The sequence below is a fragment of the Hydractinia symbiolongicarpus genome, chromosome 6, assembly GCF_029227915.1.
Source record: "Hydractinia symbiolongicarpus strain clone_291-10 chromosome 6, HSymV2.1, whole genome shotgun sequence".
In the NCBI taxonomy this organism is placed as follows: domain Eukaryota; kingdom Metazoa; phylum Cnidaria; class Hydrozoa; order Anthoathecata; family Hydractiniidae; genus Hydractinia; species Hydractinia symbiolongicarpus.
The window spans coordinates 16617877-16635133 of NC_079880.1; the positions used below are offsets into that span (position 1 = coordinate 16617877).

Below are 17257 nucleotides of genomic sequence, written 5' to 3' on the forward strand. Positions count from 1 at the left end.
GGATTTTGGTTACAAAGTCTTCATAAAAGTAGAAATCATATGGTGATGGTCACTAATTCCAGTTTCAAAAGATTTAGAATTATGGAAACATGCATGTTTATTTGTTAAAAACACATCTATTCGTGATGCACGAGTATTTGTGAAACATGTTTTTTGCTTTATTAAATTTTTTAATTTGTAGGTTTCGCAAAAAGTTTCAAAACTGTCAAAACCTGTCGAACTTGAGTCATCACAATCAATATTTATATCGCCCATGACTACAACATTATCATAAGTTTTGAAAGCCAAATCAAGTGAGCGTTCTATCTCAATGAAAAAGTTACTTAAGTTAGAAGATTCTGGTGGTCTATATACACTAAAAATGGCCCATTTTTTATTTCTCACTGTAATCTCAGAACAAATAACTTCATTTTTCTTTGGCTCAAGGTTCGATAATTGCTTACAAATCAGCCCTTTTTTGACGTATTCAATAAGTCCCCCTCCATCACGCCAAACCAGGATACCACGATGTCCCCAGCCATGTGTTTGTTTGGTAGACCAATCAAGGATTTTATACCGATCCTTCCCGGCAAATATAAACCGCACCCAACCTGGCAGAGCACCCTGCGGGACAGGGAAGGGGCCCTCCGAAACCGCCACATGAAGGTTGCGGAGAGGTTGTCTGAACATACACGACGACTCCCCCCGCTTCTGGTAGGTGATCGCGTCAGGATCCAAAACCAAATCGGTCCTAATCCCCGGAAATGGGACAAGACCAGTTCCGTGGTAGAAGTCAAGCAATATGACCAGTATGTCGTACGTACAGATGGTTCCGGCAGAGTAACGCTTCGTAATCGCAAGTTCCTCCGGAAGTATGTCCCTGTTCGTCAGCCAACACCACCAGTCTCTATTTTGGACACACAGAATGTACCACAACCAATTCCGGCTACAACTGGTCACACCTGTCTGCAGCCTACATCATCCGATACGCCCATGCCCTCAACGGGTCCCCTACCCTCAGATGATCCGCCGACCGCGCGATCGGTCCACCAGGAGCCGAAATCACCTAACATCCCATTGGATTCCGAACCACCAGTAGAGCCGTGCCCGGCCCCTTCGGGCCTTCTGCCGCCTCGTAGATCCACCAGGGCTCGACGTCAGCCATGCAAGTTGAAGGACTACGAATTGTCATGACATTCCCCGATCTCTACACTTTCGTCATCTCTGTTGCCACGATGACTGGGGGGAGATAGAGAACTATTATGTACTGTTTACACTATTATGTACTGTTTCCATTATTATGTTTTATACGTTTGGTTCATCCTACTTATCATTGTATATATATATATCTTTAGATTCTAACATTGCAAACGTATTATAAACATATTGTGAAGCAAATGGTCTCCATGCCTATATCTAGTTTCATTGATGAAGAAGAATATTTTTTTTTTCTTGACGAAACACGAAATAAAAAGAAAAATCCTGTGTTTCCCTATTGGGAGCAAGATAAATTTTCTCTTGATAAATGGTCAGATGATGAATGTTGGGCAGATTTTAGATTTAGAAAGACAGATTTGTTACGTTTGTGTGATGCCCTAGGGTTGTCAGGTGAAAGAGTTAAAACCGAAAATCGGTTGACCATAGACCCAATGGAGGCCTTACGTTTGACTTTGCGTCGCCTTGCCTTTCCATGTAGGTTTTCAGATCTTATTCCGCGGTTTGGGCGGTCTGTACCTGATATGTCCTACATATTTAACAGAACTTTGGATATCATACACAATAGATTTGGACGACTTCTCACATCATTCAATCAGGCGTGGTTGTCAAAGGATGCTTTGGAAGATTTTGCAGACTGTATACACGCGAAAGGTGCCCCACTTGATAACTGTTGGGGTTTTATTGATGGCACTTTAAGGGGGATCTCCCCCCAGTCATCGTGGCAACAGAGATGACGAAAGTGTAGAGATCGGGGAATGTCATGACAATTCGTAGTCCTTCAACTTGCATGGCTGTCGTCGAGCCCTGGTGGATCTACGAGGCGGCAGAAGGCCCGAAGGGGCCGGGCACGGCTCTACTGGTGGTTCGGAATCCAATGGGATGTTAGGTGATTTCGGCTCCTGGTGGACCGATCGCGCGGTCGGCGGATCATCTGAGGGTAGGGGACCCGTTGAGGGCATGGGCGTATCGGATGATGTAGGCTGCAGACAGGTGTGACCAGTTGTAGCCGGAATTGGTTGTGGTACATTCTGTGTGTCCAAAATAGAGACTGGTGGTGTTGGCTGATTGGCCATTTCGGTCAGCGATAGAAATTTTCCAGTCGGTGAAGTATTTTAAGAAGGTATCAATCAACCATGTGAAACGTTCATCATCAAGGTTTTCATATGGTTTTAGAAATGGTTTTTGTTTTCTGACACATTCCACAGAATTGCTAACATTCATACAGTCAAAAAATTTGTCCAACATCCTGCAATATGTGGCCGTACCAATTGCATCCGGTGGACCATATGTCTGTAAAGCTTGAAATACAGATTCGCTCAACACTTGAGCTGCAAGTCGCACATTCATGACTGAAAAGGGTGTCAAAGAAATGTGTTCATTTGTAATTTTTGGTACCAAGTGTAACCCTCAATCTAAATCATCATGAAAAAGCTTTGAGATATGATTCCATGTCTTGTCGAAATCGCTTTTTCCAGCTGGCACTTTGAACAACGATAAACCCTTATACTCTGGTCGACGTGAGACTGAACAGCCGTAAATAGAACAATTAGCACCAGGCATAACAACTTTCAACGTATCAAATAACAATTTCGAAGTAAATTTCCAAAATAAAACCAATGTTAGCAAACAAAACTTTCGATTTCCCTAACGAACATGCTAGAAAACCGCCATTTTAGATTTTGATGCATTCGAGAAAATGGGCCCGAGTTTAGAAACGGCCACAAAACGATAGAACAATGGCCTATTGTTACTGTCCAGACTATCTTTTTTTCTTATGACTATGGAAATAACCACCCTGCATAACTTCCCCGCGCCGTATCCTTTTCTTGCCGACGAGAAACCATACGTAGGCACGTAAGATACAGTGGTTGTGACCAAGACTATTTATACAATCATTTCTTCTTAGGGTGAAAAAAATGTGCGGCAAATAAATGGTAAAGCAAAAATGAAACTGACAAGCATAAACAAAGTCAGAGAGAAAACTTCTTAAGCATAAGCAGGATGAAAAGAATTGTTATAAACAAAGATATACTGCAAAAATTATGCAAATCTCTACCGTCACCTGGCGAAAGTTCTAGAGACAACACAGGACAAAGTTTTTTTAAAACAAATTCAACTCCAACAGATTTTATAGTACATGGGAGTGATGGCAAAAAAGCTGTGGAAGAGTGGGATAAATTATGTGCGAGGTAGCTAGCTATAGCATAGTTGAATAGTGAGCCTTTTTATTATAGTATAGTTGAATAGTCTTTTTATTTAGTTAGGTAGCTACATATATATGGAACAGTCTCAACATCTATTGTAGCGAGTATAGGGTCATCATTGCGGCAGTTACCAGCTATCGATCGAAATAATTTTGATGTACGAATTGTATTGTCGTTGTAACCAAAATCCCTAAGTGAAGGATTATCTTTACGGTGTCCAATTGACCGTTGCTGGCCAAAATAATTTTCAAGTGGATCTTGACAAAATCTTTCGGTAAATACATAAGGTACATTTTGAGATAGCAAGTATTTTATGAGCTCAATACTGAAGTAAACGGTCAATTGAAGTCCCTCATAGGTTTGCCAAGAAATAAACATATTCGCTCTAGCATTATCGGTATACTGAGCATCATTTCGGTCAGCGATAGAAATTTTCCAGTCGGTGAAGTATTTTAAGAAGGTATCAATCAACCATGTGAAACGTTCATCATCAAGGTTTTCATATGGTTTTAGAAATGGTTTTTGTTTTCTGACACATTCCACAGAATTGCTAACATTCATACAGTCAAAAAATTTGTCCAACATCCTGCAATATGTGGCCGTACCAATTGCATCCGGTGGACCATATGTCTGTAAAGCTTGAAATACAGATTCGCTCAACACTTGAGCTGCAAGTCGCACATTCATGACTGAAAAGGGTGTCAAAGAAATGTGTTCATTTGTAATTTTTGGTACCAAGTGTAACCCTCAATCTAAATCATCATGAAAAAGCTTTGAGATATGATTCCATGTCTTGTCGAAATCGCTTTTTCCAGCTGGCACTTTGAACAACGATAAACCCTTATACTCTGGTCGACGTGAGACTGAACAGCCGTAAATAGAACAATTAGCACCAGGCATAACAACTTTCAACGTATCAAATAACAATTTCGAAGTAAATTTCCAAAATAAAACCAATGTTAGCAAACAAAACTTTCGATTTCCCTAACGAACATGCTAGAAAACCGCCATTTTAGATTTTGATGCATTCGAGAAAATGGGCCCGAGTTTAGAAACGGCCACAAAACGATAGAACAATGGCCTATTGTTACTGTCCAGACTATCTTTTTTTCTTATGACTATGGAAATAACCACCCTGCATAACTTCCCCGCGCCGTATCCTTTTCTTGCCGACGAGAAACCATACGTAGGCACGTAAGATACAGTGGTTGTGACCAAGACTATTTATACAATCATTTCTTCTTAGGGTGAAAAAAATGTGCGGCAAATAAATGGTAAAGCAAAAATGAAACTGACAAGCATAAACAAAGTCAGAGAGAAAACTTCTTAAGCATAAGCAGGATGAAAAGAATTGTTATAAACAAAGATATACTGCAAAAATTATGCAAATCTCTACCGTCACCTGGCGAAAGTTCTAGAGACAACACAGGACAAAGTTTTTTTAAAACAAATTCAACTCCAACAGATTTTATAGTACATGGGAGTGATGGCAAAAAAGCTGTGGAAGAGTGGGATAAATTATGTGCGAGGTAGCTAGCTATAGCATAGTTGAATAGTGAGCCTTTTTATTATAGTATAGTTGAATAGTCTTTTTATTTAGTTAGGTAGCTACATATATATAGTAAAAAGAATAGTTTTAGCTATAGCTAGCTTGCTACATTTTAGCTGGCTAGCTTCTTGTTAGACAACACAAAGTTCCGACATGATTGAAAGGTCTTAGAGTAATTTAAACTGTGTAGCACAGCTATATGCTGACTGCATGATCTCTAGAAGTGGCCAAGTAAATCTCGCAGCGTGAAACAAGTGTACAACGTACTAAGTTCTTTTTATTTAGTCACTCAATATTATCATCAACCATGCAATTTCAAGAAAAGAACGAACCTACACAAAAGACAACAGAAAAACGGTAAAAGCTTAGCTTAAATAGCTTAAAAATTTAGCTTAATTTTAATAGGTAAAAAAACTAGATGGAATCACAATTTAGCTGTATTAGTATATTAAATAGTTAATATAATATATATATATATATATTTATTATAAAATCAGCCAAAAATATATATATATATATATATATATATATATTCAGTTTTTTTAAGAAAAAGGAAATTCATTTAGTTTGCTTTCCCAGTATATAAATCTTGCAATAAAAGTTTTTATATATTTAGTCAGACATTGGGATCATCGTGCACAATTACAAAACCAAAACAACAAAAAAACCCTATTATTTCATCAGAAAAAGGGTAAATATTATTAAATTGATCATATTTTAGCCTTAATAGTTATAAAGTTTGCTAGACTAGTAGATCTTGCAATAGGAATTAGTTGTAAAGATTTTTATATATTTAGTCAGACATTGGGATCATCAGGTAACATAACTGTTATGCCTGGTGCTAATTGTTCTATTTACGGCTGTTCAGTCTCACGTCGACCAGAGTATAAGGGTTTATCGTTGTTCAAAGTGCCAGCTGGAAAAAGCGATTTCGACAAGACATGGAATCATATCTCAAAGCTTTTTCATGATGATTTAGATTGAGGGTTACACTTGGTACCAAAAATTACAAATGAACACATTTCTTTGACACCCTTTTCAGTCATGAATGTGCGACTTGCAGCTCAAGTGTTGAGCGAATCTGTATTTCAAGCTTTACAGACATATGGTCCACCGGATGCAATTGGTACGGCCACATATTGCAGGATGTTGGACAAATTTTTTGACTGTATGAATGTTAGCAATTCTGTGGAATGTGTCAGAAAACAAAAACCATTTCTAAAACCATATGAAAACCTTGATGATGAACGTTTCACATGGTTGATTGATACCTTCTTAAAATACTTCACCGACTGGAAAATTTCTATCGCTGACCGAAATGGCCAATCAGCCAACACCACCAGTCTCTATTTTGGACACACAGAATGTACCACAACCAATTCCGGCTACAACTGGTCACACCTGTCTGCAGCCTACATCATCCGATACGCCCATGCCCTCAACGGGTCCCCTACCCTCAGATGATCCGCCGACCGCGCGATCGGTCCACCAGGAGCCGAAATCACCTAACATCCCATTGGATTCCGAACCACCAGTAGAGCCGTGCCCGGCCCCTTCGGGCCTTCTGCCGCCTCGTAGATCCACCAGGGCTCGACGACAGCCATGCAAGTTGAAGGACTACGAATTGTCATGACATTCCCCGATCTCTACACTTTCGTCATCTCTGTTGCCACGATGACTGGGGGGAGATAGAGAACTATTATGTACTGTTTACACTATTATGTACTGTTTCCATTATTATGTTTTATACGTTTGGTTCATCCTACTTATCATTGTATATATATATATCTTTAGATTCTAACATTGCAAACGTATTATAAACATATTGTGAAGCAAATGGTCTCCATGCCTATATCTAGTTTCATTGATGAAGAAGAATATTTTTTTTTTCTTGACGAAACACGAAATAAAAAGAAAAATCCTGTGTTTCCCTATTGGGAGCAAGATAAATTTTCTCTTGATAAATGGTCAGATGATGAATGTTGGGCAGATTTTAGATTTAGAAAGACAGATTTGTTACGTTTGTGTGATGCCCTAGGGTTGTCAGGTGAAAGAGTTAAAACCGAAAATCGGTTGACCATAGACCCAATGGAGGCCTTACGTTTGACTTTGCGTCGCCTTGCCTTTCCATGTAGGTTTTCAGATCTTATTCCGCGGTTTGGGCGGTCTGTACCTGATATGTCCTACATATTTAACAGAACTTTGGATATCATACACAATAGATTTGGACGACTTCTCACATCATTCAATCAGGCGTGGTTGTCAAAGGATGCTTTGGAAGATTTTGCAGACTGTATACACGCGAAAGGTGCCCCACTTGATAACTGTTGGGGTTTTATTGATGGCACTTTAAGGGGGATTGCTCAACCAGGTACAGATCAGAAAGCCATGTACAGTGGCCATAAAAGAAACCATGGCTACAAAATGCAATCTGTTTCCACTCCCAATGGTCTCATGGCGAATTTGTTTGGTCCAATTGAAGGCTCGAGACATGATTGTTACCTTCTTGCACAATCTGGCTTTATGGATATTCTCCAAAGATATTCAATTGCTCCTGATGGCACAGTTTTATGTGTTTATGGTGACCCTGCATATCCTCATAGGGAGCAGCTACAAAAAGGTTTTAAAAATCCCCTATTGGAAGAAGAACGTGTTTATAATGAGCGCATGTCATCAGTCAGGGTGTCAGTTAAATGGGTGTTTGGTGATGTTATCGAAAGATTCAAATTTACAGACTACTCAAAGATGCAAAAGATAGGTTTAAGTGCTGTTTCAAAACAGTATATTGCATCTGCTCTCTTAAGTAATGCAAGGACCTGTATTTATGGCTCTTGCACATCAACATTTTTTAACTGCCAGCCCCCAACATTAGAAGCGTATTTATCTGGATGATTGAAATTAAAACGGCTATTTTTATAGCCACAAATCTTCTAAGAAACAATATTGAGGCAAATGTATATTTTCTTGCTGAGACCGTAAAACTCATTTTTTTTGGACGTTTAATCGCAAAAATTAATATCGCAAAAATTTATCCTGCATTAATTTATACGCTTAAGGACAGCAAATTCATAAATTCTTTATAAAATACATAAACGTTTTATTTTTCAAGTTTCTGTAACAGCAACAGCATCATTTGGCTCTGTTGAGCTTGCATTTGCAGTAATGAGTCTTGAAAAAGTTTCTGCTGGTCTTTCATTAAACCAGTATCTTCCTTTCTTAAGTGCAGTTCCGCCTTTCTCAGCTTCCTTTCCTCCTCTCTATCTCTCATCATAGATTCATTTCTTTCTCTAAAAAATCCATCCTGTCATTATCCTTGTTTTTTTTTCTTTTTCCTGGATCTCCCATTCTTTCCATACACCTTTTCCTTATATTTATAGCTTTTTCGCTGTCATGTTCTGTGTTTTCTTTTTTACTCTCAGTTGCTTCTTTCTCACAGTCGCGCTCTAAATCAATTAAATCCTGCATCAACTGCTCCAACTCACTGTATGTACATGTGATTCCACTGCTTTTTTCTTCTGCCCTCATTTTTCTTAAAAACTTGTCTTTTACTATCTGGAACCTCTCTCTCACCACTCTTTCGGAAACAGGAATTGTTATGCTTGACTTCTCGCAATTTTCTGCAATGTCTTGCCATGCCATTCTTCTTTGCGTTGATCCTTTCTTTGTTTGAAAGGGGTTTCTTACTGATATCTCCTTCATCAGGATCAGTAAGTCACCCTCTTGCCACCTAGACCTATAGACAGGAAGCACAAATATATATAAATTGTAATAAATATACCCTTTTGAACTGGAACACTAATCAATGCTAAATAGTATAATTTACCCCTTTTCTGTTAAACTGATGGTGTTTTTTTTTGTTGTTGTTTTTGTGGCGGTTGAAATTTTGATTTCGTTATGTTACCTGATGATCCCAATGTCTGACTAAATATATAAAAATCTTTACAACTAATTCCTATTGCAAGATCTACTAGTCTAGCAAACTTTATAACTATTAAGGCTAAAATATGATCAATTTAATAATATTTACCCTTTTTCTGATGAAATAATAGGGTTTTTTTGTTGTTTTGGTTTTGTAATTGTGCACGATGATCCCAATGTCTGACTAAATATATAAAAACTTTTATTGCAAGATTTATATACTGGGAAAGCAAACTAAATGAATTTCCTTTTTCTTAAAAAAACTGAATATATATATATATATATATATATATATATTTTTGGCTGATTTTATAATAAATATATATATATATATATTATATAAACTATTTAATATACTAATACAGCTAAATTGTGATTCCATCTAGTTTTTTTACCTATTAAAATTAAGCTAAATTTTTAAGCTATTTAAGCTAAGCTTTTACCGTTTTTCTGTTGTCTTTTGTGTAGGTTCGTTCTTTTCTTGAAATTGCATGGTTGATGATAATATTGAGTGACTAAATAAAAAGAACTTAGTACGTTGTACACTTGTTTCACGCTGCGAGATTTACTTGGCCACTTCTAGAGATCATGCAGTCAGCATATAGCTGTGCTACACAGTTTAAATTACTCTAAGACCTTTCAATCATGTCGGAACTTTGTGTTGTCTAACAAGAAGCTAGCCAGCTAAAATGTAGCAAGCTAGCTATAGCTAAAACTATTCTTTTTACTATATATATGTAGCTACCTAACTAAATAAAAAGACTATTCAACTATACTATAATAAAAAGGCTCACTATTCAACTATGCTATAGCTAGCTACCTCGCACATAATTTATCCCACTCTTCCACAGCTTTTTTGCCATCACTCCCATGTACTATAAAATCTGTTGGAGTTGAATTTGTTTTAAAAAAACTTTGTCCTGTGTTGTCTCTAGAACTTTCGCCAGGTGACGGTAGAGATTTGCATAATTTTTGCAGTATATCTTTGTTTATAACAATTCTTTTCATCCTGCTTATGCTTAAGAAGTTTTCTCTCTGACTTTGTTTATGCTTGTCAGTTTCATTTTTGCTTTACCATTTATTTGCCGCACATTTTTTTCACCCTAAGAAGAAATGATTGTATAAATAGTCTTGGTCACAACCACTGTATCTTACGTGCCTACGTATGGTTTCTCGTCGGCAAGAAAAGGATACGGCGCGGGGAAGTTATGCAGGGTGGTTATTTCCATAGTCATAAGAAAAAAAGATAGTCTGGACAGTAACAATAGGCCATTGTTCTATCGTTTTGTGGCCGTTTCTAAACTCGGGCCCATTTTCTCGAATGCATCAAAATCTAAAATGGCGGTTTTCTAGCATGTTCGTTAGGGAAATCGAAAGTTTTGTTTGCTAACATTGGTTTTATTTTGGAAATTTACTTCGAAATTGTTATTTGATACGTTGAAAGTTGTTATGCCTGGTGCTAATTGTTCTATTTACGGCTGTTCAGTCTCACGTCGACCAGAGTATAAGGGTTTATCGTTGTTCAAAGTGCCAGCTGGAAAAAGCGATTTCGACAAGACATGGAATCATATCTCAAAGCTTTTTCATGATGATTTAGATTGAGGGTTACACTTGGTACCAAAAATTACAAATGAACACATTTCTTTGACACCCTTTTCAGTCATGAATGTGCGACTTGCAGCTCAAGTGTTGAGCGAATCTGTATTTCAAGCTTTACAGACATATGGTCCACCGGATGCAATTGGTACGGCCACATATTGCAGGATGTTGGACAAATTTTTTGACTGTATGAATGTTAGCAATTCTGTGGAATGTGTCAGAAAACAAAAACCATTTCTAAAACCATATGAAAACCTTGATGATGAACGTTTCACATGGTTGATTGATACCTTCTTAAAATACTTCACCGACTGGAAAATTTCTATCGCTGACCGAAATGATGCTCAGTATACCGATAATGCTAGAGCGAATATGTTTATTTCTTGGCAAACCTATGAGGGACTTCAATTGACCGTTTACTTCAGTATTGAGCTCATAAAATACTTGCTATCTCAAAATGTACCTTATGTATTTACCGAAAGATTTTGTCAAGATCCACTTGAAAATTATTTTGGCCAGCAACGGTCAATTGGACACCGTAAAGATAATCCTTCACTTAGGGATTTTGGTTACAACGACAATACAATTCGTACATCAAAATTATTTCGATCGATAGCTGGTAACTGCCGCAATGATGACCCTATACTCGCTACAATAGATGTTGAGACTGTTCCATGCCGTAAAAGAAACAAAAAGAACTAACTTGTACACAACGAACTAATTAAACGGCTATTTTTATAGCCACACATTTGAAAAAACATATTTTTGGTATTAATCTTGCTCATGAAGTTGCTGCAATGTGAACTATTTTTGCAAGGTACGTATTTTTTCAAAAATTTTTATTTGCCTTTATTTTTTTGAAGTTTTCAAATTTTTCAGTTTCACGGTTTTTGGCAATAATAAAATTAGCTTACTTTATTTTCTTTTTTACTGTAATCTTAGTACCTTAGGCAGAAATTTACGAGATTTAATTTAGCGATTAATGAAAAATTAGAAAAATATTGAAGAAATCTTTTTTGTGTGATACATAAACTTTCAAGAGCTGAAAAACCCCAAAAATAATTTTGACTTTTCAAAACATTTGCGAAACATTGTATTGAAAAAATTATTTTCTTCCTTCCCAAATTTTAAGCGAAAAGAATCAAAATTCACGAAATCTGCTATATATAGGGATGAAGTTCAACATATTTTTTCTATACAACAGCAATAAAAAATAAGTGCCTTACCATAGATATGAAATTCTGGGACACAGTATCCTTCTAAAATATAAAGTTTATATGCCATTTGCCATAATAATGCTTTTTTCAAGTGTGTGGCTATAGTTTGTATAAGAGGTTCAATGACCTTTGTCCAGTGATACAGATGATTTTTTTATCACAGTTCGAAGTGATCTGGTCTTCTTTTTTTTCGAGGCAATTTTATGTAGTTCAATTTTATCTTTCACCAAAGAAAACGTTCGCACAAGGATGTAAAGTGTTATCAAGTGATCCAACAAATTCAACGCTATTTCTTTTTCAACTTTTTCAGCATAAATATTTCTCAATTTATTGAAATTACACAAAATGTATGAATTTTCCATAAGTTTTGATACCATTTTTTTGCTGTCTATTTGTCTACCAAAATTAGCTGTTGATTCGCGAAATGATGTTTCGACTTCGGTAAATATTGCATGAACTTCTGGGGTAACACTCCATAGACCGCCTCTATCCTTAGCTTTTATTAGGACATCACTTTTGCAACTTTCATCGGCCGATTGCTTGCCAACTATAAGTATGTTCAAACATTGAACACCCAACATACTCTGTGTAGCTTTTGAACGTCTCAATCGCCTGTACATTGTGGAAAAGACATAACCACTCAAATATTTTATGATATTGATTTCCTTGGCACTGTAACATGGTTTCGGAAATTCAACGGTGTTTTCTTTCACAATAGATAGATAGATAGATGTGCATATTTTACATGGCTAGCCTCACAAATATCGAGGGATAAACCCTGTCTATTATTTCCAGGAGGGGCCATGGCGTAGATGGAGAGTCCTAGAGTATTTAATGCTCATTTTGAGCTACGCAGACCCAGTTAGAGCCCGCGCTCTACTAGACAACTCCCGGCAACATCCAACGGCCCACACAGTGTGCCATCTTCCCAATTTCCCTCACATGGCTTGGGTTAACCCGGGGCTATGGTAACATTCACTCGCCCATGTTGAATCGCCGTCAAGAGGAATGGAACCCCGGTCTCCCGCACAGAGTACGAGAGCTATAACCACTAATCTACGGCGCCACAGAACCTGTGATATGAGCCAAGACATGATTTGCTACCTCACAACCAAGTAGAACTGAACATTTCCGTGATAATTTCTGAAAGATGACTTCATCTGCTGATATACATTTGTAAAATTTTGGATAAAATTTCTCAGCATTTCCCTTGAATTGACCAATTACATCACGAAGCATATGATGCATTTGCCTCATCAAGTGTCACTGTGTAGCCATCAAATTCTTCACGTGTTTTCTCAGAGTAACATTCATCCTTTGCTAGCTTCAATGCACTAGCGTTTACATATTTCTTGAAGTATAGAGGATGTAGCAACTCTTCAGGGGTCTTTTTCACATTTTGTGATGTCGAAGCAATGGCAGAATCAGTATTTGTGGGTGCGTGTTTTACATTACGATGCCTGGTTAAACCACGTTGACTTTTGCATACTTTTTCGCACTCAGAACACTGAAATCCATCATCTGGCGCTCGGGCCACCCCCATTTTGATAACATGATTAGCGAGAACAATAGAAACGGCCCCGAGACGCCAGACTATCTTTTTTTCTTATGACTATGTTATTTCCAAAGCAATTCGCTATTCCCAATCTTTAAAGGTACCGTCATCCGTCAAATTTGAGTTTGCGCAAGTTCCCTAATATTAAAATGCCCCACGTTGAGTGGGTCATATTTCTGTTCAAAGTCAGTCATGAATCGTCAGCCCTACACGGGGCGGTTTTTATATATTCAATCAAAATCGGAGCAAAAGATTAGCCCTACTTTGGGTATATGTATGCTCAACCTCGTCCCTGGTGGCATCTTGTATCTTTTCTAAAATCCGGACGGCGACTAGCCGCCCGGGATAAAAAAAGAGACAACAGGCGCTGCAACCTTGTTCCCAGCGCTTGTTGTCTCTTTTTATCTCGGGACGGCGAGACGAACCGTCGATGTTAGAAAAGATGCAAGATGCCCCCTGAGGACGAAGCTGCAGGCGCTGGGGGAACGAGGTTGATGTACCTTAGGAGTACTAATTTTCGCGGGTACATTTTTTCGCCAATATCGCGTTTTTTGACCATTTTTTAGAAATTAAATGCCCACGAAATATTTCGCGATGTTAAATTCGCGAAAATTAATACCCGCGAATTTCTTTGATTTCCGCCAGCGAAGGCGGAATCTTTAAAATCGTCTGAGGAGATAGATAGAGAGATAGATAGAGATAGCGCGGCAGGTTGGACGCCTGAAACTTATCCAGACTAAAGCCCAAATCCTCGTTAGAACGAGGCTAAAATGAGATTTAAGCCAATAAGAATCCTAACAGTGCAACAAATTGTTTTATTATCCAATGAACAATACTTTATTGCGCCCCGCCGAAGGGGCGCACATTTAGTGGACCGCGGGTATATAGTGTTTGTGTTGTTAGAAATTTTTTTCCCATTCTCCTTCGCGGGGGACTTCTGATCGATCTTCCGACACGGCTCTGATATAACACAAATGTGTTTGGTACCACCAAGACAAAAAAACACTTATCGAGCAAATCTTTTTTTGTCTCGGTGTCCTTGTTGTCTCTAAAGATTTGAATGCCATAAAACATGTTAATCGAGATTCTTTTGTTATGCTAAATATGGAGCTTTGTAATACGAGGCTTCGTTTGCCTCGTTTAATGTGCTTAATTGTGAATTTATCTTCAAGAATAGATTTGTTTTTGTCTGAACCACGTTATTGCTAAACCTGTTAACGGTGAGTAAGTGGAAGGATTACTTTATGTCTTATATGAAATTAAACTTAGGACGGTTCCGGGAGTTGATCCAAAGGCGCAATACACCATTCTCCGATTTCAGTTTGTTCTGTAAAATACATAATTACTGCGTGGGACCTCGGCACTAATCTACATTTTCGTATGTAAACAAAGCTACGATGGCACTGAAGGGTCACACTTACAAAAAAAATTGAGACTTCTATTCAAAAAATTTAGACTTCTGTTTAAAAAAACAAAAACTCCTATACAAATAATTGAAGTAACTAATATTGAAAAACATGCAAACTTCTATTCATAATAATAAAAACTTTCATTGAAAAATTCAAAAAACTTCTGTAAAAAAAAAATTGCGAACTTCTGTTAAAAACTTTGAAACTTCTATAACTTTTTTTGAAAGGTTCTATCGGCTACCGTAAAATTAATGATACTAAATTATAAACAAACATGGACGCCGTGCTGGAGCAAATTGTACGCAGCCAGGTAGAATCGTACATGATGAATACTTCAAAGTCAACAGCAAGTAGTTATTGTAATGCAAACAACCCCGATGACGGTTGTTCAAGTTCTTCGAGCACTAGTAGTGCTAACAAAAAACGGAAAACAGAAACTCGTCTTGGCAATTTATTGTCAAGAGTTTGTCGAAAGGCCTCATCATCCTCTTCGAAAAGTTACACACCTCGAAAGATCAAAAAAGTACAAGTGAAATGGGAGCGACATAAGGATCGGAAGGATAGGAAGGATACGAAATAGTAAAACACAAAGATGGCGGTGGATATCGATTCACCAAGGTGGAAGTTGGAACACCATTGAATTTTGAAGAGCTTAAATACAAAGCTTTGAAGTTGTATTTTGACCAAAATGACTGTAATAGTTACATGGAGGCAGAATCAGAGTGCATGAAGTCGTTATGTGGTCCAAATGGGGAAACATTAGATGAAGATGAAGACCTTTGGGCATACATTGAAAGGAAAGGTCTATTTTTATGGAAGTGTTGGTTTGTTTATCAACTAAATCTGTAGCATATGACCATGATAACGGGTATGAAGAAGCTGGTCAGGAAACTTTGAGTAAACAAAATGATTACTTGAAACTTTCACTGAGAACTTTTGCCATGCAATAATAGTACCAAAGGAAATTAGCAGGCGACGTATATGTTCTGTTTGTAATTGCAGCTATATCGGAAACCAATTATTATTTGCATCCAAAATAATGAGTATAGTGCTTCTTGTATTGCAGATAGCAACTTGAACTTGTTTGGCAATTTGTTTGAACCTTCCTGTGTTGATGATGATCAATAGCTATAGCAACCAGTGGGAATGAGCCTTTGAATTTGGATAATGCAAGCGCAAGTTCTGATGTTACAGACGTAGTACAGCACATTGCTAAAATACACCGCATGACGATAAAGAAAGATTTGATGGATTTATTTATTACTAAGCAGGTGAGACCATTTTGTATTTTACAATAATTAAGACCCTCTCTGAATACAATAAAACAATAATAAAAACACATGTCTTATTGAATTAGTTATCTTCTTTAAAGTCCAGGTATCCTAAGTCATAAAGTCCAAAGTATTCAGTTTATTATTTTATGTTGCTTTTCTATAATAACAGTTATCTTGTTGCATATATAGAATATAACACAATGGCACAATGTATTTTGGTTTTCATCTTAGATCAATGTGACAGATGACATCCAATATATATGGATTGATCCTCGTGGCCAAGAAGAAAATGGTGCAGGGTCAAGTGTTTCTCGGGATATTTATTCTTCATTCTGGAATGAAGTATACAATGCATACTTGTATGGCGAGCAAGAAAGAGTGCCACAAATGATTTGTGCAAACAAGAGTGGCGTGCAATTGGCATGATCATTTTAAAGGGGTATGTTGACACTGGTTACTTTCCAATTAGTTTGAGTCGAGCATTTTTATGTTTTTGTTTGTTCGGAGAAGTTCCAGAAAAGCTGCTGATATCTTCATTCCTGAAATACTTGTCATCAGATGAAAGTCAGTTGGTGACAAAAGCCATTGGTAAAAACGAAGGTGAGAATGTTATTCACAGTGATGAATTTGCTGAAATTTTGGAACAATTCAAATGCAAAACTGTAGTAACAGAATCAAATGTGTAATCAGTTATCATTGAATTAGCTCGCCAGGAACTTGTACAGAAAAGTCACATTATAGCCTCATGTTGGGAAGTTGCCTTTTCAGAACTTTAAAAGAAGCCAGAATTTTCATCCATGGAGAATATTGTGAAGTTTTATGAAAGATTGGAACCAACCACAAAAAAGGTTGTAGCCTTGGTCAAAAATGTCCATACGAGTAGCAGTGCTGAACAAGACTCATTCAATTATTTAAAGCGGTATGTGAGAGGTTTGGAAACCATTATGTTGAAAAAATTTATTAAGTTCATAACAGGCTCAGATAACATGGTTGTTGATACAGTAGAAATAATTTTCACGCGACGTGAAGAATTCAGCAATATATTGCAGTCATCTGAATGGGAGCTGGACATCATTTAAACTGATTTTGGATCCTTTTTTGTTTTGTTGTTATGTTTGAACTGACACAGAATAGAGTTTCCAGTATTCTGTTTTGTTAACACTTTTTTATACAATTTTTAAGAGGGTTTTTAGGTCCAATAAAAAACTTTGTTTCGATTTATTTTCATTGTGTTTTTTTTATCAATTGTATAAATATCTGGGAAAATTGAAGAATGCCTGAAAATTATGAAGGGGTCTGTTTCATACTTCGATATTAAACACGTAATACTAAATT

General features: G+C 37.2%; 1 protein-coding gene across 1 annotated transcript; it reads right to left on the reverse strand.

Moving 5' to 3' along the window:
• Positions 1-8435: 8435 nt before the first annotated feature.
• On the reverse strand, positions 8436-10219 carry LOC130647208 (uncharacterized). Its single transcript, XM_057452982.1, has 3 exons — positions 9689-10219; positions 8978-9052; positions 8436-8871 (listed from the first exon to the last, which is right to left on the reverse strand). Exons 1-3 carry the CDS (start codon positions 9874-9876, stop codon positions 8784-8786), a joined length of 351 nt encoding a protein of 116 aa, XP_057308965.1. The 5' UTR covers positions 9877-10219; the 3' UTR covers positions 8436-8783.
• Positions 10220-17257: the final 7038 nt, after the last annotated feature.